Genomic DNA, 21,875 nt, shown 5'->3' with positions numbered 1-21,875 from the left:
CAGTACTGGTATTAATTTAATATTAATTCTCTTATCATTTAGTGTTTCTCTTTTCTCTATTTTCTTTTCATAGTTAGGCCACACCTTTTGATTTCTGTGTTATTTTTGTGCATCATGCCTCCAAGATCACTTTATTGAAAATCACAAATTTTACTGAATCAAATCAAATCAAATGTATTTATATAGCCCTTCGTACATCAGCTGATATCTCAAAGTGCTGTACAGAAACCCAGCCTAAAACCCCAAACAGCAAGCAATGCAGGTGTAGAAGCACGGTGGCTAGGAACAACTCCCTAGAAAGGCCAAAACCTAGGACGAAACTTAGAGAGGAAGCAGGCTATGAGGGGTGGCCAGTCCTCTTCTGGCTGTGCCGGGTGGAGATGATAACAGAACATGGTCAAGATGTTCAAATGTTCATAAATGACCAGCATGGTCCAATAATAATAATCATAGTAGTTGTCGAGGGTGCAGCAAGTCAGCACCTCAGGAGTAAATGTCAGTTGGCTTTTCATAGCCGATCATTAAGAGTATCTCCACCACCCCTGCTGTCTCTAGAGAGTTGAAAACAGCAGGTCTGGAACAGGTAGCACGTCCGGTGAACAGGTCAGGATTCCATAGCCACAGGCAGAACAGTTGAAACTGGAGCAGCAGCACGGCCAGGTGGAATGGGGACAGCAAGGCATCACCGTGCCAGGTAGTCCTGAGGCATGGTCCTAGGGCTCAGGTCCTCCGAGAGAGAGAAAGAAAGAGAGAAAGAGAGAATTAGCAAGAGCATACTTAAATTCACACTGGACACCGGATAAGACAGGAGAAGTACTCCAGATATAACAAACTGACCCTAGCCCCCGACACATAAACTACTGCAGCATAAATACTGGAGGCTGAGACAGGAGGGGTCAGGAGACACTGGGGCCGCATCCGATGATACCCCTGAACAGGGCCAAACAGGAAGGATATAACGCCACCCACTTTGACAAATTACAGCCCCCACACCATTAGAGGGATATCTTCAACCACCAACTTACCATCCTGAGACAAGGTCGAGTTTAGCCCACACAAAGATCTCCGCCACGGCACAACCCAAGGGGGGGGCGCCAACCCAGACAGGAAGATCACGTCAGTGACTCAACCCACTCAAGTGACGCACCCCTCCTAGGGACGGCATGAAAGAGCACCAGTAAGCCAGTGACTCAGCCCCTGTAATAGGGTTAGAGGCAGAGAATCCCAGTGGAGAGAGGGGAACCGGCCAGGCAGAGACAGCAACAGTGGTTCGTTGTTCCAGAGCCTTTCCGTTCACCTTCACACTCTTGGACCAGACTACACTCAATCATATGACCCACTGAAGAGATGAGTCTTCAGTAAAGACTTAAAGGTTGAGACCGAGTTTGCGTCTCTCACATGGGTAGGCAGACCATTCCATAAAAATGGAGCTCTATAGGAGAAAGCCCTGCCTCCAGCTGTTTGCTTAGAAATTCTAGGGACAATTAGGAGGCCTGCGTCTTGTGACCGTAGCGTACGTGTAGGTATGTACGGCAGGACCAAATCAGAAAGATGGGTAGGAGCAAGCCCATGTAATGCTTTGTAGTTTAGCAGTAAAACCTTGATATCAGCCCTAGCCTTAACAGGAAGCCAGTGTAGAGAGGCTAGCACTGGAGTAATATGATCACATTTTGGGGTTCTAGTCAGGATTCTAGCAGCCGTATTTAGCACTAACTGAAGTTTATTTATTGCTTTATCCGGGTAGCTGGAAAGTAGAGTATTGCAGTAGTCTAACCTAGAAATAACAAAAGCATGGTTTAATTTTTCTGCATCATTTTTGGTCAGAAATTTTCCGATTTTTGCAAGGTTACATAGATGGAAATAAGCTGTCCTTGAAACAGTCTTGATATGTTCGTCAAAAGAGAGATCAGGGCCCAGAGTAACGCCGAGGTCCTTCACAGTTTTATTTGAGGCGACTGTACAACCATCAAGATTAATTGTCAGATTCAGCAGAAGATCTCTTTGTTTCTTGGGAACTAGAACAAGCATCTCTGTTTTGTCCGAGTTTAAAAGTAGAAAGTTTGCAGCCATCCACTTCCTTATGTCTGAAACACAGGCTTCCAGGGAGGGCAATTTTGGGGCTTCACCATGTTTCATTGAAATGTACAGCTGTGTGTCATCCGCATAGCAGTGAAAGTTTACATTATGTTTTCGAATAACATCCCCAAGAGGTAAAATATATAGTGAAAACAACAGTGGTCCTAAAACGGAACCTTGCGGAACACCGAAATTTACAGTTGATTTGTCAGAGGACAAACCATTCACAGAGACAAACTGATATCTTTCCGACAGATAAGATCTAAACCAGGCCAAAACTTGTCCGTGTAGACCAATTTGGGTTTGGGTCTACACTGAAGATCTCCAATTACCCATTGTACTAAAAATCACCCATTGTACTGAAACTCACCCATTGTACTGAAACTCACCCATTGTACTGAAGAACACCCATTGTACTGAAACTCACCCATTGTACTGAAACTCACCCATTGTACTGAAACTCACCCATTGTACTGAAGAACACCCATTGTACTGAAGAACACCCATTGTACTGAAGAGAACCCATTGTACTGAAGAGCACCCATTGTACTGAAACTCACCCATTGTACTGAAGAACACCCATTGTACTGAAACTCACCCATTGTACTGAAGAACACCCATTGTACTGAAACTCACCCATTGTACTGAAGAACACCCATTGTACTGAAAATCACCCATTGTACTGAAGAACACCCATTGTACTGAAACTCACCCATTGTACTGAAACTCACCCATTGTACTGAAGAACACCCATTGTACTGAAACTCACCCATTGTACTGAAGAACACCCATTGTACTGAAACTCACCCATTGTACTGAAGAACACCCATTGTACTGAAAATGTGACTAAATTGATAGATAACTGCTGAACAATGTTTTTTTTTTTTTTTTTACAGGAATGTTAATAGGTACTATTTTAGAAATAATAATTTGACAAAATGTTTTTATTAAAAGGTTCCTTAAAGTTCAGGAACTCTTATATTATTATTTGTATTCAAAGTTTTCAACCTTTCATATATATAATATAATATAATATAATATAATATAATAATAATATAATATATAATATATATTTCACAATATAAACAAGGTAATACTCTGTCTGTGTGAAGTTTTAAAAGAGGCCGTGACTCTGTGTAGCCTAGCACATTGCAAGGTCAACTGGATTTGAATATAAATAGGTTTTAGGGAGGATTTCCTCTGCAATAGCAACCTGCACTAGTACAGATAAATAAAGAGTGGCTAGAATCCACAGAGACTCAAATCTCACTCTGCATTGCAGTATTTACGCCTCAGCATTTAAGCAAAGGCCTTTCTCTTTTCCAATTGTGGAATCATTTCATTCCCAGAAACCGCCCAAATGCGTGAAGAGTCTGTTGGACCAACGTGTCAAACTTGGCCCTTTGTTAGCCAATAGAGAGAGCCGGGAGAAACTCACGGTGCAGAGGCATTAACTGAATCTACCAACCAATCGTCTCCCTTCGCAGGTAGATTATTCTAGTTTGACACTTGTGTCCATTTGAAGATTAAGTAGAATGAGTAATCACATTTTTTTGGTTTGTGATATGAATGGCAAAATCAGACATTCCTGTCTAGTGCCTGCCTGATTTATAGACAGCCATAGAGATATGAAATACACATACAGGGTGTGCCTTGTTGATAGTTTTTTCCCTATAGACATTGACAACATAATGTAGCCCTATAGCACATAACGTAGACTATAGAACATAATGTAGACTATAGAACATAATGTAGACTATATAACATAATGTAGACCTGTAGATTATAATGTAGACTATAGAACATAATGTAGACTGTAGAACATAATGTAGACCTATAGAACATAATGTAGACTATAAAACATAATGTAGACCTGTAGATTATAATGTAGACTATAGAACATAATGTAGACTGTAGAACATAATGTAGACCTATAGAACATAATGTAGACTATAAAACATAATGTAGACTATAGAACATAATGTAGACTATAGAACATAATGTAGACTATAAAACATAATGTAGACCTGTAGATTATAATGTAGACTATATAACATAATGTAGACTGTAGAGGATAATGTAGACTATAGAACATAATGTACACTATAAAACATAATGTAGACTATAGAACATAATGTAGACTATAAAACATAATGTAGACTATAGAACATAATGTAGACTATAAAACATAATGTAGACCTGTAGATTATAATGTAGACTATAGAACATAATGTAGACTGTAGAGGATAATGTAGACTATAGAACATAATGTAGACTATAGAACATAATGTACACTATAGAACCTAATGTTGACCTGTATATTATAATGTAGACTATAGAACATAATGTAGACTATAGAACATAATGTAGACCTGTAGATTATAATGTAGACTATAGAACATAATGTAGACTGTAGAGCATAATGTAGACTGTAGAGCATAATGTAGACTATAGAACATAATGTAGACTATAGAACATAATGTAGACTATAGAACATAATGTACACTATAGAACATAATGTATACCTGTAGATTATAATGTAGACTATAGAACATAATGTAGACCTGTAGATTATAATGTAGACTATAGAACATAATGTAGACTATAGAACATAATGTAGACTATAAAACATAATGTAGACTATAGAACATAATGTAGACTATAGAACATAATGTAGACTATAGAACATAATGTAGACCTGTAGATTATAATGTAGACTATAGAACATAATGTAGACTATAGAACATAATGTAGACTATAAAACATAATGTAGACTATAGAACATAATGTAGACTATAAAACATAATGTAGACCTGTAGATTATAATGTAAACTATAGAACATAATGTAGACTATAAAACATAATGTAGACTATAGAACATAATGTAGACCTGTAGACTTCTATGTTCTCTTCCTATCTACTACCGTCAACATGAGGTGAATTCTCTCCATGACTGTCTATGGGCTAAGATGACAACCAACTAGTTATTGTTGTTGTTGGTGCAAAGAGGGAATTATTGTCCTAAATGGTTTCCATTTGCACTGACTCACTGATGATAAAATTTGCTATACATTCAGCCGACTACGCCATATTCTCCCGTTACCCATTTCAGCTTCCTATAATTAATATGTTGTGTCCTACATGAAGTATAATATAATATAATATGCATGTATAAATTACTATTAATTCACTGGGGGTGAATCTAATGGCTTATTTGCCTGCTACAGTCTTCCCTGTCCTCCCTTGTATCCGGGCAGATTTCCCCCTGTGCTTTTCTTAGTGGAGCAATTAGTGCTGGTACAATAAGGCCAAATGACACTTACTGCTTGTCATTCAATCAGTGTGTGTGTGTGTGTGTGTGTGTGTGTGTGTGTGTGTGTGTGTGTGTGTCTCTGTGTGTTTGCCATTCTCTTAATCACCACCATGCCACCATTCCAACCTCCAGAGGCTTCCAAAGCTATACCACAGAGCGAGAGAGAGAGAGAGACACGCACGCACGCACGCACACGCACACGCACACGCACGCACGCACACACACACACACACACACACACACACACACACACACACACACACAGACACACACACACACACACACACACACACAGACACAGACACACACACACACACACACACACACACAGACACACACACACACACACACACACACACACACACACACACACACACACAGACACAGACACACACACACACACACACACAGACACAGACACACACACACACACACACACACACACACACACACACACACATACACACACAGAGAGCTCCAACGAGCCTCCCTTTACAGCAATCAAGCCTGTTGTAATCAATTAAGATCATGGTCTGAACGAGGGAACAGGTGGCTGTAAATGTTAATAGATTCTTCTATTTCCACGAGGGTTACACAAGATGAATATTCAACACGCCTCGGTGCCTGTCTGTATATCTGACAAGATGAGGAAACATGGATGGATGCAGGGATGGAAATGAAGTCAGTCCGCTAGCCAGAGGCTAGTACTATTCCGACTAGGCTAGTAGAAAATGTATCAGGGTTCAGCCTAGCAAGCCAGTGAAATGTTGTCTATTCAAACATCGCATGGGTCCGAATGTTACCCGGGCTAGTAGAAATCTAAGAATACAAGCACGGTAGGCCAGGGATACAAAATCTGGATGGCTGGGAAGTGAAGGATTGTGGTTCTACATGCTTAAAGTCTCTGATGCGCCTCTTTCTTAATTGTCTTTTCTTCATTCCTTGCAATCTGTTTCCAATGTTCCTCCCCTGTCCTCTGACCTTCTCCTCCAATACCTGCTGAGAAGCCGCAGGGAGAGAAACGCAGGAATCGAGCCAAAGAAGAAAAAACATTGAGAAAGAGATCGTTAGATTGGCCCAGACCTGACTAAACCATTCCAGAAAAATATCGAGAAAGAGATCGTTAGATTTGCCCAGACCTGACTAAACTATCCCAGAAAAACATTGAGAAAGAGATCGTTAGATTTGCCCAGACCTGACTAAACTATCCCAGAAAAACATTGAGAAAGAGATCGTTAGATTGGCCCAGACCTGACTAAACTATCCCAGAAAAACATTGAGAAAGAGATCGTTAGATTGGCCCAGACCTGACTAAACTATCCCAGAAAAACGCAGCTCAATGCTGCTCCACCCCTGCTTCAGGCAGACAGGAAATGAATCTCGGTCGCTGGTGGAGAAGGGCAATCCCAAATTGCAACCAATTACCTATTTAGTGCACTACTTTTGCCCAGGACCAATAGAGTTCCCATAGAGCTCTAGTCAAAAGTAGTGCACTTCCTAGGTCATAGGGTGCCATTTGGGATGTATGATCCAAGGCAGCAGCACGTAGATCAGACTGGATCAGACTGGACTGGATGCATTGGCAGCTGTGTCGTTTGAATTCTAATTGGTTTATTTGCATGTTAACAGGCTCCCTCTCCTCTGCAGATGGCACACTTGGCCATTGTGTGTGTGTGTGTGTGTGTGTGTGTGTGCGTGCGTGTGTGTGTGTGCGTGCGCGTGTGTGTGTGTGCGTGCGTGTGTGTGTGTGTGTGTGTGCGCACAACTGGCAGTAACACGAGACATGTTTGAGTCAATGTGACAGTCGTTAAACATACGATAGCATTCCTTCACAGTCTCACAGGCACCAGGGTCTACTAGGTAACGAAAGTGTCACAAATGGCACCCTATTCCCTAATGTGCCCCGGTCAGAAGTAGTGCACTATGTAGGGAATAGGGTTTCCATTTGGGATGCACCCACAACTGACTGCTCCTGTGTTTCAGAAAGGTTTTTTACTAATCAGAGCGTACAGTACTGTAGGTGTCTGTTTGCACGAAGTAGAACCAATGACACGATGGCAGAACTGGAGGGATATGAAGAGTTGTGTTTGACACGTCAACAGATCCCCCCCTCTGTCTCTTTTTTTCTTTTTTCTATTTCGTTTTGTAACCTTTAACCTTTGACGAGAGAAAGGAGATGTTGGTTCATTATTGGAATGAAAGTAGAAGAAGAAGAAGACAAAGACTGTTGACGTTTGGACTCTGTTGAATCAGTGAACGTGTTCACCGTCTCAACAAGCCAAATTAAATGACATCATTCTGCACGATTAGATACAGAGACATCCATGACAAATACATGTATAATATATATATATATATATATGACAAAGACTGACCAGTTTAATATATATATATATATATATGATTTGTTTTGAATGTTCAATTGAATTACCGGTAGTTACTTATTATTATAAACTAGGACATTCACATGCCCTTATACATTAAAACCCTTTTCATAATATGCTATAGATAGATGTACATAATGTCAAAGTGTCTGTTTACAGAACACTGGATCAATAAGAGATCAGCTGGATTAAACTGGTCAGTGTTTGTCATTGGAAAGAGCAGGTGTTCTTAATGTTTTGTGCACTCAGTGTTTATTTAGTGTAGAAGAAGTCACATAATTATGCACAAGCGGGCACCTTCACTACCGTTATGGAGATGCTGTAATCCTTAATTGGATTTTGGCAACTTCTGAGCTGCTCTAAGAGATAATCAAAATGTTATTGTTTTGTAATATATTGTGCAATACTTGTAACTTGTTTTGCGTCCAGTGTAGCTCAGTTAGAAGAGCATAGTGCTTGCAACACCAGGGGTTCTGGGTTCGATTCCCACAGGGGACCAGTATGAACGTGTCTGCACTCACTAACTGTAAATCACTCTGGATGAGAGGCTAAATAACTAAGATGTAAATGTAAAATGTTTGGAGATTGAATCCAAGCCAGCCTCCTCTTCCTGTCAGGATTTTTATCATGAAGATTCTGTTTCTCTTATCTAAGCTGTTTCAGTGAAAAGACATGATTTATATTTTACACATTTAAAGATTTGTCAAGCCTGGCCATCTGCATAGTGGGGTAGATGAGGTCAGTACAACATAGTGGGGTAGATGAGGTCAGTACAAGACACTTCTTTATCCCATGATGCATTTGATGTTATGGTATTGACATTGTGACAGTGTTATGGTATTGACGTTGTAACAGTGTTATGGTATTGACATTGTGACAGTGTTATGGTATTGACGTTGTGACAGTGTTATGGTATTGACATTGATGTTGTGACAGTGTTATGGTATTGACATTGTAACAGTGTTATGGTATTGACATTGATGTTGTGACAGTGTTATGGTATTGACATTGTAACAGTGTTATGGTATTGACATTGTAACAGTGTTATGGTATTGACATTGTGACAGTGTTATGGTATTGACGTTGTAACAGTGTTATGGTATTGACGTTGTAACAGTGTTATGGTATTGACGTTGTAACAGTGTTATGGTATTGATGTTGACATTGTAACAGTGTTATGGTATTGACATTGTAACAGTGTTATGGTATTGACGTTGTGACAGTGTTATGGTATTGACATTGATGTTGTGACAGTGTTATGGTATTGACATTGATGTTGTGACAGTGTTATGGTATTGACATTGTAACAGTGTTATGGTATTGACATTGTAACAGTGTTATGGTATTGACATTGTATGTCTAGCCCACTTTTACTTCACAGCCACTTGGGGTTCTACTGTATCATTCGTCTATATATATATATATATATATATATATATATATTCAGTATATCTGTGTGTGTGTGTTAAATTAGGTGGTATATACAGTCAATGACCAGTTTATTTGGTACACCCTTTGCCTCCAGAATACTTTGGGACGTAGAAACGTTGTTCAGTTGGTATCATGGGACGTAACTTGTGCCAGGAAAACATTCTCCACACCATTACCCCACCATTACCACACCATTACCCCACCATTACCCCACCATTACCACACCATTACCACACCATTACCCCACCGCCATCAGTCTGTGCTGTTGACACCAGTCAGGATGGGGGCCATGGACTCATGCCTCTTACACCAAATCATGAGTCTGCCCTCAGCATGACGCAAAAAGGAAACTGGGATTCGTCTAACCAGGCAATGTTTTTTTTCAAAATCGAATCAAATTGAATTTGTCACGTTCGCTGAATAAAACAGGTGTCGACTTGAGATGATTTCCTACGAGCGTTTCTGAACAATGAGTTAAAAAATATAAATAATGAAATGGTAAAATGTCTCTTCCTCATTTACCCCTCTGACTCAGAGAGGGAGGGGGCTGCCTTAATCGACATCCACGTCATCAGCTCCCGGGGAACATTGGGTTCACTGCCTTGTCCAGGTGCAGAGAACGACAGTACCAGATCAATGTGGAGCTATATACAGGGAGTACCAGATCAATGTGGAGCTATATACAGGAGTACCAGTACCAGATCAATGTGGAGCTATATACAGGGAGTACCAGATCAATGTGGAGCTATATACAGGGAGTACCAGATCAATGTGGAGCTATATACAGGGAGTACCAGATCAATGTGGAGCTATATACAGGGAGTACCAGATCAATGTGGAGCTATATACAGGGAGTACCAGATCAATGTGGAGCTATATGGAGTACCAGATCAATGTGGAGCTATATACAGGGAGTACCAGATCAATGTGGAGCTATATACAGGAGTACCAGATCAATGTGGAGCTATACAGGGAGTACCAGATCAATGTGGAGCTATATACCAGATCAATGTGGAGCTATACAGGAGTGGAGTACCAGATCAATGTGGAGCTATATACAGGGAGTACCAGATCAATGTGGAGCTATATATACCAGATCAGGGAGTACCAGATCAATGTGGAGCTGTATACAGGAGTACCAGATCAATGTGGAGCTATATACAGGAAGTACCAGAGAGCTATATACATGGAGTACCAGATCAATGTGGAGCTATATACAGGAGTACCAGATCAATGTGGAGCTATATGGAAGTACCAGATCAATGTGGAGCTATATACAGGAGTACCAGATCAATGTGGAGCTATATACAGGGAGTACCAGATCAATGTGGAGCTATATACAGGAAGTACCAGATCAATGTGGAGCTATATACAGGAAGTACCAGATCAATGTGGAGCTATATACAGGGAGTACCAGATCAATGTGGAGCTATATACAGGGAGTACCAGATCAATGTGGAGCTATATACAGGAAGTACCAGATCAATGTGGAGCTATATACAGGGAGTACCAGATCAATGTGGAGCTGTATACAGGGAGTACCAGATCAATGTGGAGCTATATACAGGAAGTACCAGATCAATGTGGAGCTGTATACAGGAAATACCAGATCAATGTGGAGCTGTATACAGGAAATACCAGATCAATGTGGAGCTATATACAGGAAGTACCAGATCAATGTGGAGCTATATACAGGGAGTACCAGTACCAGATCAATGTGGAGCTATATACAGGAAGTACCAGATCAATGTGGAGCTATATACAGGAAGTACCAGTACCAGATAAATGTGGAGCTACAGTGCCTTGCAAAAGTATTCGGCCCCCTTGAACTTTGCGACCTTTTGCCACATTTCAGGCTTCAAACATAAAGATATAAAACTATTTTTTTGTGAAGAATCAACAACAAGTGGGACACAATCATGAAGTGGAACGACATTTATTGGATATCAAACTTTTTTAACAAATCAAAAAATGAAAAATTGGGCGTGCAAAATGATTCAGCCCCCTTAAGTTAATACTTTGTAGCGCCACCTTTTGCTGCGATTACAGCTGTAAGTCGCTTGGGGTGTATCAGTTTTGCACATCGAGAGACTGAAATCTTTTCCCATTCCTCCTTGCAAAACAGCTCGAGCTCAGTGAGGTTGGATGGAGAGCATTTGTGAACAGCAGTTTTCAGTTCTTTCCACAGATTCTCGATTGGATTCAGGTCTGGACTTTGACTTGGCCATTCTAACACCTGGATATGTTTATTTTTGAACCATTCCATTGTAGATTTTGCTTTATGTTTTGGATCATTGTCTTGTTGGAAGACAAATCTCCGTCCCAGTCTTAGGTCTTTTGCAGACTCCATCAGGTTTTCTTCCAGAATGGTCCTGTATTTGGCTCCATCCTTCTTCCCATCAATTTTAACCATCTTCCCTGTCCCTGCTGAAGAAAAGCAGGCCCAAACCATGATGCTGCCACCACCATGTTTGACAGTGGGGATGGTGTGTTCAGGGTGATGCGCTGTGTTGCTTTTACGCCAAACATAACATTTTGCATTGTTGCCAAAAAGTTCCATTTTGGTTTCATCTGACCAGAGCACCTTCTTCCACATGTTTGGTGTGTCTCCCAGGTGGCTTGTGGCAAACTTTAAACAACACTTTTTATGGATATCTTTAAGAAATGGCTTTCTTCTTGCCACTCTTCCATAAAGGCCAGATTTGTGCAATATACGACTGATTGTTGTCCTATGGACAGAGTCTCCCACCTCAGCTGTAGATCTCTGCAGTTCATCCAGAGTGATCATGGGCCTCTTGGCTGCATCTCTGATCAGTCTTCTCCTTGTATGAGCTGAAAGTTTAGAGGGACGGCCAGGTCTTGGTAGATTTGCAGTGGTCTGATACTCCTTCCATTTCAATATTATCGCTTGCACAGTGCTCCTTGGGATGTTTAAAGCTTGGGAAATCTTTTTGTATCCAAATCCGGCTTTAAACTTCTTCACAACAGTATCTCGGACCTGCCTGGTGTGTTCCTTGTTCTTCATGATGCTCTCTGCGCTTTTAACGGACCTTTGAGACTATCACCGTGCAGGTGCATTTATACGGAGACTTGATTACACACAGGTGGATTGTATTTATCATCATTAGTCATTTAGGTCAACATTGGATCATTCAGAGATCCTCACTGAACTTCTGGAGAGAGTTTGCTGCACTGAAAGTAAAGGGGCTGAATCATTTTGCACGCCCAATTTTTCAGTTGTTGATTTGTTAAAAAAGTTTGAAATATCCAATAAATGTCGTTCCACTTCATGATTGTGTCCCACTTGTTGTTGATTCTTCACAAAAAAAATACAGTTTTATATCTTTATGTTTGAAGCCTGAAATGTGGCAAAAGGTCGCAAAGTTCAAGGGGGCCGAATACTTTCGCAAGGCACTGTATATACAGGGAGTACCAGATCAATGTGGAGCTATATACAGGGAGTACCAGATCAATGTGGAGCTATATACAGGGAGTACCAGATCAATGTGGAGCTATATACAGGGAGTACCAGATCAATGTGGAGCTATATACAGGGAGTACCAGATCAATGTAGAGCTATATACAGGGAGTACCAGTACCAGATCAATGTGGAGCTATATACAGGGAGTACCAGTACCAGATCAATGTGGATCTATATACAGGAAGTACCAGATCAATGTGGAGCTATATACAGGGAGTACCAGTACCAGATCAATGTGGAGCCTAATACAGGAAGTACCAGATCAATGTGGAGCTATATACAGGGAGTACCAGATCAATGTGGAGCTATATACAGGAAGTACCAGATCAATGTGGAGCTATATACAGGAAGTACCAGATCAATGTGGAGCTATATACAGGAAGTACCAGTACCATATCAATGTGGAGCTATATACAGGAAGTACCTGATCAATGTGGAGCTATATACAGGGAGTACCAGATCAATGTAGAGCTATATACAGGAAGTACCAGATCAATGTGGAGCTATGTACAGGAAGTACCAGTACCAGATCAATGTGGAGCTATATACAGGGAATACCAAGTCAATGTGGAGCTATATTACAGGGTGTACCAGTACCAGATCAATGTGGAGCCTAATACAGGAAGTACCAGATCAATGTGGAGCTATATACAGGGAGTACCAGTACCAGATCAATGTGGAGCTAAATACAGGAAGTACCAGATCAATGTGGAGCTCTATACAGGAAGTACCGGTACCAGATCAATGTGGAGCTATATACAGGGAGTACCAGATCAATGTGGAGCTATATACAGGGAGTACCAGATCAGTGTAGAGCTATATACAGGGAGTACCAGTACCAGATCAATGTGGATCTATATACAGGGAGTACCAGTACCAGATCAATGTGGAGCTATATACAGGAAGTACAAGATCAATGTGGAGCTATATACAGGGAGTACCAGATCAATGTGGAGCTATATACAGGGAGTACCAGATCAATGTGGAGGTATATACAGGGAGTACCAGATCAATGTGGAGGTATATACAGGGAGTACCAGATCAATGTGGAGCTATATACAGGAAGTACCAGTACCAGATCAATGTGGAGCTATATACAGGGAGTACCAGATCAATGTGGAGGTATATACAGGGAGTACCAGTACCAGATCAATGTGGATTTATATACAGGGAGTACCAGATCAATGTGCAGAGTTAAGAGGTATTTGAGGTAGATATGTACATGAAGGCAGGGTAAAGTGACTAGGCATCAGGATAGATAATAATAAGGTATTTGAGGTAGATATGTACATGAAGGCAGGGTAAAGTGACTAGGCATCAGGATAGATAATAATAAGGTATTTGAGGTAGATACAGTACATTCGAAAAATATTCAGACCCCTCTACTTTTTCCACATTTTGTTACTTTTAGCATAAAATTGATTAAATAAAACATTTTCCTCATCAACCTACACACAATATCCCATAATGACATTTTTTTTGCAAATGTATAAAATATTTATTGACGTAAGTATTCAGACCCTTTGCTATAAGACTTGAAATTGAGCTCAGGTGCGTCCTGTTTCCATTTATCCTCCTTGAGATGTTTATACAATTCATTGGAGTCCACCTGTGGTCATTTCTTTTGATTGGACATGGAAAGTGGCACACCTGTCTATATAAAGGTCCCACAGTTGACAGTGCATGTCAGAAAAAAAAACAAGCCATGAGGTCGAAGGAAATGTCTGTAGAACTCCGAGACAGGATTTTGTCGAGGCACATATCTGGGGAAGGGTACCAAAACATTTCTGCAGCATTGAAGGTCCCCAAGAACACAGTGGCCTCCATCATTCTTAAATGGAAGAAGTTTGAAACCACCAAGACTCTTCCTAGAGCTGGCCGCCCGGCCAAACTGAGCAATTGGGGGAGAAGGGCCTTGGTCCGGGAGGTGACCAAGAACCCGATGGTCACTCTGACAGAGCTCCAGAGTTCTGTGGAGATGGGAGAACCTTCCAGAAGGAGAACCTTCTCTGCAGCACACCACCAATCAGGCCTTTATGGCCAGAAGGAAGCCACTCCTCAGTAAAAGGCACATGACAGCCCACTTGGAGTTTACCAAAAGGCACCTAAAGGACTCTTAGACCATGAGGAACAAGATTCTCTGGTCTGATGAAACCAAGACTGAATTATTTGGCCTCAATGCCAAGCGTCACATCTAGAGGAAACCTGGCACCATCCCTACGGTGAAGCACTGTGGTGGCAGCATCATGCTGTGGGGATGTTTTTCAGCGGAAGGGACTGGGAGACTAGTCAGGATCGAGGGAAAGGTGAATGGAGCAAAGTACAGAGAGATCCTTGATGAAGACCTGCTCAGGATCATAGACTGGGTGAAGGTTCACCTTCTAAACAGGACAACGACCCTAAGCACAAAGCCAAGACAACGCAGGAGTGGCTTCGGGGCAAGTCTCTGAATGTCCTTGAGTGGCCCAGCCAAAGCCCGGACATGAACCCGGGCTTTGGCTGGGTTCAACCTGAAAATAGCTTTGCAGCAACGCTCCCTATCCAACCTGACAGAGCTTGAGAGGATCTGCAGAGAAGAATGTGAGAAACTCCCCAAATACAGGTGTGCCAAGCTTGTAGCGTCATACACAAGAAGACACAAGGCTGTAATCGCTGCCAAAGTGCTTCAATAAAGTACTGAGTAAAGGGCCTGAATACTTATGGAAATGTGATATTTCCGTTTTTTATATTTAATACATTTACAGAAATGTCTAAAAACCTGTTTTTGCTTTGTCGTTATGGGTTATTGTGTATAGCTTGATGAGGGGAGGAAAAAACTATTGAATCCATTTTAGAATTAGGCTGTAATGTAACACAAGGTGGAAAAATCATGGGGTTTGAAAACTTTATATACATTGAGTGTACAAAACATTAAGAACACCTGCTCTTTCCATGACAGACTGACCAGGTGAATCCAGGTGAAAGCTATGATCCCTTATTGATGTTACTTGTTAAATCCACTTCAATCAGTGTAGCTGAAGGGGGAGGAGACAGGTTAAAGAAGGATTTATAAGCCCTGAGACAATGGAGACATGGATTGTGTATGTGTGCCATTCAGAGGGTAAATGGGCAAGACAAAATATTTAAACGTCTTTGAACGGGGTTTGGTAGTAGGTGCCAGGCGCACCGGTTAATGTCAAGAACTGCAAAGCTGCTGGGTTTTTCACGATCAACAGTTTCCTGTGTGTTTCAAGAATGGTCCACCACCCAAAGGACATCCAGCCAACTTGACACAAAAGTGGGACGCATTGGAGCCAACATCCCTGTGAAACACTTTCAACACCTTGTAGAGTCCATGCCCCGACGAATTGAAGCTCTTTTGAGGGCAAAAGGGGGGTGCAAATCAATATTAGGAAGGTGTTCCTAATGTTTTGTACACTCAGTGTGAATGTGTTAAATCTGGTGGTCATGCATGGCTTTGTTAGTGGCTCTAGCAAAACAAGGTTGTGGGTTCAATTCCCACAGGAACCACATGTACATTGTAAACATGTGTCCTCTCCCCTGACTGTGTTTCAGAGCATTAAGGTCAGCTGGCAGCCCCCTCCTCCCAACAGCCAGAACGGGTTCATCACCGGCTACAAGCTCCGACACCGGAAGACCGGTCGACGAGGAGACCAGGAGGCCATCGAACCTAACAACTTCTGGTACCTGTTCACAGGTGAGTCTCCTGGTACCTGTTCACAGGTGAGTCTCCTGGTACCTGTTCACAGGTGAGTCTCCTGGTACCTCTTCACAGGTGAGTCTCCTGGTACCTGTTCACAGGTGAGTCTCCTGGTACCTGTTCACAGGTGAGTCTCCTGGTACCTCTTCACAGGTGAGTCTCCTGGTACCTGTTCACAGGTGAGTCTCCTGGTACCTCTTCACAGGTGAGTCTCCTGGTACCTGTTCACAGGTGAGTCTCCTGGTACCTGTTCACAGGTGAGTCTCCTGATACTTGTTTACAGGTGAGTCTCCTGGTACCTGTTCACAGGTGAGTCTCCTGGTACCTGTTCACAGGTGAGTCTCCTGGTACCTGTTCACAGGTGAGTCTCCTGATACCTGTTCACAGGTGAGTCTCCTGGTACCTGTTCACAGGTGAGTCTCCTGGTACCTGTTCACAGGTGAGTCTCCTGGTACCTGTTCACAGGTGAGTCTCCTGGTACCTGTTCACAGGTGAGTCTCCTGGTACCTGTTCACAGGGTACCTGTTCACAGGTGAGTCTCCTGGTACCTGTTCACAGGTGAATGCCTGGGGAAAGTATTAATTTTCCTTGACTTATTCCACATTTTGTTGTGTTGGATTGAATTCAAAATGGATTCATATTAACCATAATGACAAAGTAAAAACATGTTTTTTGACATTTTACATTTTTTCCCAAATGTGAATGAAATATCTAATTTACATAAGTAGTCAATACATGTTAGAATCGCCTTTGGCAGTGATTACAGCTGTGAGTCTTTCTGGGTAAATCTCTAAGAGCTTTTCACACCTGTGGTCTCATTGATCAATATTGCGTAGATACTATTCTAGAATACTACTTACAAACGGAATTTAGAATGTTTGTACGCAGCAAAAAAGTGATTTATCAAACAATCCTACTATGCCTGTACATGTAGGAGATTTTATTTTACCAGGTAAGTTGACTGAGGACACCTTCTCATTTACAGCAACGACCTGGGGAATAGTTACAGGAGGAGGGTGAATGAGCCAATTGTAAACTGGGGATTATTAGGTGACCGTGATGGTTTGAGGGCCAGATTGGGAATGTAGCCAGGACACCAGGGTTAACACCCCTACTCTTACGATAAGTGCCATGGGATCTTTAATGACCTCAGAGAGTCAGGACACCAGGTTTAACACCCCTACTCTTACCATAAGTACCATGGGATCTTTAATGACCTCAGAGAGTCAGGACACCAGGTTTAACACCCCTACTCTTACGATAAGTGCCATGGGAACTTTAATGACCTCAGAGAGTCAGGACACCAGGTTTAACACCCCTACTCTTACAATAAGTGCCATGGGATCTTTAATGACCTCAGAGAGTCAGGACACCAGGGTTAACACCCCTACTCTTACGATAAGTGCCACGGGAACTTTAATGACCTCAGAGAGTCAGGACACCCATTTAATGTCCCATCCAAAAGACGGCACCCTACACAGGGCAGTGTCCTCAATCACTGCCCTGGGATTTGAAATATGTTTTAGACCAGAGGAAAGAGTGCCTCCTAGTGGCCCTCCAACACCACTTCCAGCAGCATCTGGTCTCCCATCCAGGGACTGACCAGGACCAACCCTGCTTAGCTTCAGAAGCAAGCCAGCAGCATCTGGTCTCCCATCCAGGGACTGACCAGGACCAACCCTTCTTAGCTTCAGAAGCCAGCCAGCAGCATCTGGTCTCCCATCCAGGGACTGACCAGGACCAACCCTTCTTAGCTTCAGAAGCAAGCCAGCAGCATCTGGTCTCCCATCCAGGGACTGACCAGGACCAACCCTTCTTAGCTTCAGAAGCCAGCCAGCAGCATCTGGTCTCCCATCCAGGGACTGACCAGGACCAACCCTGCTTAGCTTCAGAAGCAAGCCAGCAGCATCTGGTCTCCCATCCAGGGACTGACCAGGACCAACTCTGCTTAGCTTCAGAAGCAAGCCAGCAGCATCTGGTCTCCCATCCAGGGACTGACTGACCAGGACCAACCCTGCTTAGCTTCAGAAGCAAGCCAGCAGCATCTGGTCTCCCATCCAGGGACTGACCAGGACCAACCCTTCTTAGCTTCAGAAGCCAGCCAGCAGCATCTGGTCTCCCATCCAGGGACTGACCAGGACCAACCCTTCTTAGATTCAGAAGCCAGCCAGCAGCATCTGGTCTCCCATCCAGGGACTGACCAGGACCAACCCTTCTTAGCTTCAGAAGCAAGCCAGCAGCATCTGGTCTCCCATCCAGGGACTGACCAGGACCAACCCTGCTTAGCTTCAGAAGCAAGCCAGCAGCATCTGGTCTCCCATCCAGGGACTGACCAGGACCAACCCTTCTTAGCTTCAGAAGCCAGCCAGCAGCATCTGGTCTCCCATCCAGGGACTGACCAGGACCAACCCTTCTTAGCTTCAGAAGCCAGCCAGCAGCATCTGGTCTCCCATCCAGGGACTGACCAGGACCAACCCTTCTTAGCTTCAGAAGCCAGCCAGCAGCATCTGGTCTCCCATCCAGGGACTGACCAGGACCAACCCTTCTTAGCTTCAGAAGCCAGCCAGCAGCATCAGGTCTCCCATCCAGGGACTGACCAGGACCAACCCTTCTTAGCTTCAGAAGCCAGCCAGCAGCATCTGGTCTCCCATCCAGGGACTGACCAGGACCAACCCTTCTTAGCTTCAGAAGCCAGCCAGCAGAATCTGGTCTCCCATCCAGGGACTGACCAGGACCAACCCTTCTTAGCTTCAGAAGCCAGCCAGCAGCATCTGGTCTCCCATCCAGGGACTGACCAGGACCAACCCTTCTTAGCTTCAGAAGCCAGCCAGCAGCATCTGGTCTCCCATCCAGGGACTGACCAGGACCAACCCTTCTTAGCTTCAGAAGCCAGCCAGCAGCATCTGGTCGCCCATCCAGGGACTGACCAGCACCAACCGTTATTAGCTTCAGAAGCCAGCCAGCAGCATCTGGTCTCCCATCCAGGGACTGACCAGGACCAACCCTTCTTAGCTTCAGAAGCCAGCCAGCAGCATCTGGTCTCCCATCCAGGGACTGACCAGGACCAACCCTTCTTAGCTTCAGAAGCCAGCCAGCAGCATCTGGTCTCCCATCCAGGGACTGACCAGGACCAACCCTGCTTAGCTTCAGAAGCCAGCCAGCAGCATCTGGTCTCCCATCCAGGGACTGACCAGGACCAACCCTTCTTAGCTTCAGAAGCCAAACAGCAGCATCTGGTCTCTCATCCAGGGACTGACCAGGACCAACCCTTCTTAGCTTCAGAAGCCAGCCAGCAGCATCTGGTCTCCCATCCAGGGACTGACCAGGACCAACCCTTGTTAGCTTCAGAAGCCAGCCAGCAGCATCTGGTCTCCCATCCAGGGACTGACCAGGACCAACCCTTCTTAGCTTCAGAAGCCAGCCAGCAGCATCTGGTCTCCCATCCAGGGACTGACCAGGACCAACCCTTCTTAGCTTCAGAAGCCAGCCAGCAGCATCTGGTCTCCCATCCAGGGACTGACCAGGACCAACCCTGCTTAGCTTCAGAAGCCAGCCAGCAGCATCTGGTCTCCCATCCAGGGACTGACCAGGACCAACCCTGCTTAGCTTCAGAAGCCAGCCAGCAGTGGGATGCAGGACGGGATGCTGCTGAGATAAATCAAAAATGATAATAAATACCAATTGTTCCCAGCCTCAGTTCTCAGCCTCAGTTCTCAGCCTCAGTTCTCAGCCTCAGTTCCAAGCCTCAGTTCTCAGCCTCAGTTCTCAGCCTCAGTTCTCAGCCTCAGTGCTCAGCCTCAGTGCTCAGCCTCAGTGCTCAGCCTCAGTTCTCAGCCTCAGTTCTCAGCCTCAGTTCTCAGCCTCAGTTCTCAGCCTCAGTGCTCAGCCTCAGTGCTCAGCCTCAGTTCTCAGCCTCAGTTCTCGTGCACGACCTTGGCCTTTTTGCATTTTGAAACATCCCCAAAATTAAAACCATATATGGTCACAATCCTCCATTTTAAATCCTGTGTTGGAATACACAACGCCGTACCATGAAATAGCCGACGACGGCGCAACAGAAAACAACAAATACTACACAAATAAAAACTTCGTCTGAGACTGAAATTGAGGTTGAGTGCAATCAAAATGTTTTATTTGAAAAACATAGCTACAAAGAGATGAACCATTGGGACAATTCAAGTTGCTTTTAACAGTGGAACAATTACTTCAAATGAGTAGGCAACGCTCACCAATAAGTCATCCATTCTCAATCGCTCCTTCCTCGGAGGGGGTGTCGGCCAACAACACATAACCTATCACCTGCACGTTAAGAGTGGAAGCTTTTTTCTGTTCACATAGTTGAACTCGTTTTATGGATGGTGTTTCTATGGCGATGTGGTGGGCCATCTATTGCTCTGTTCGTAGGTTGTTTGGGAACTCATTGATGGCAAAGAAACCCCTCTTGACTTCAACCTTGTTGTGTGATGGTGAATGGAAATTGTGTGTTAATGTTTGTTTTGCTGATGATTGCAATCCAAAACATTGGCTCATCGAGGAATGTGAGATGCCGATCGGGCTCCCGCTGAAAAGTGTCCTTTGCCAAAAACCTGAGGGTGGATCTATATAGGGAATAGGGTTCCATAGGGCTCTGGTCTAAAGTAGTGCACTATATATAGGGAATAGGGTTCCATAGGGCTCTGGTCTAAAGTAGTGCACTATATATAGGGAATAGGGTTCCATAGGGCTCTGGTCTAAAGTAGTGCACTATATATAGGGAATAGGGTTCCATAGGGCTCTGGTCTAAAGTAGTGCACTATATATAGGGAATAGGGTTCCATAGGGCTCTGGTCTAAAGTAGTGCACTATATAGGGAATAGGGTTCCATAGGGTTTTGGTCTAAAATAGTGCACTATATAGGGAATAGGGTTCCATAGGGCTCTGGTCTAAAGTAGTGCACTATATATAGGGAATAGGGTTCCATAGGGCTCTGGTCTAAAGTAGTGCACTATATATAGGGAATAGGGTTCCATAGGGCTCTGGTCTAAAGTAGTGCACTATATAGGGAATAGGGTTCCATAGGGCTCTGGTCTAAAGTAGTGCACTATATAGGGAATAGGGTTCTACAGGGCTCTGGTCTAAAGTAGTGCACTATATAGGGAATAGGGTTCTATAGGGTCCTGGTCTAAAGTAGTGCACTATATAGGGAATAGGGTTCCATAGGGCTCTGGTCTAAAGTAGTGCACTATATATAGGGAATAGGGTTCCATAGGGCTCTGGTCTAAAGTAGTGCACTATATATAGGGAATAGGGTTCCATAGGGCTCTGGTCTAAAGTAGTGCACTATATAGGGAATAGGGTTCCATAGGGCTCTGGTCTAAAGTAGTGCACTATATAGGGAATAGGGTTCTATAGGGCTCTGGTCTAAAGTAGTGCACTATATAGGGAATAGGGTTCTATAGGGTTCTGGTCTAAAGTAGTGCACTATATAGGGAATAGTTTATCATTTGGGAC

At 43.4% G+C, this 21,875-nt stretch overlaps 1 protein-coding gene across 1 annotated transcript in view; it reads left to right on the top strand.

Moving 5' to 3' along the window:
• The window catches only part of dcc (DCC netrin 1 receptor), a 675,496-nt gene that overhangs the window by 490,226 nt on the left and 163,395 nt on the right, over positions 1–21,875 (top strand). Inside the window, exon 13 of the mRNA XM_065007657.1 lies at positions 16,241–16,382. Coding sequence (XP_064863729.1) covers positions 16,241–16,382 — 142 coding nt within the window. The remainder of the gene's footprint in view (positions 1–16,240; positions 16,383–21,875) is intronic.

Source organism: Oncorhynchus nerka, linkage group LG22, assembly GCF_034236695.1.
Source record: "Oncorhynchus nerka isolate Pitt River linkage group LG22, Oner_Uvic_2.0, whole genome shotgun sequence".
Taxonomy (NCBI): Eukaryota; Metazoa; Chordata; class Actinopteri; order Salmoniformes; family Salmonidae; genus Oncorhynchus; species Oncorhynchus nerka.
The sequence above is the reverse complement of the archived record's forward strand: the minus strand, read 5'-3'. Positions and strand labels throughout refer to the sequence as shown.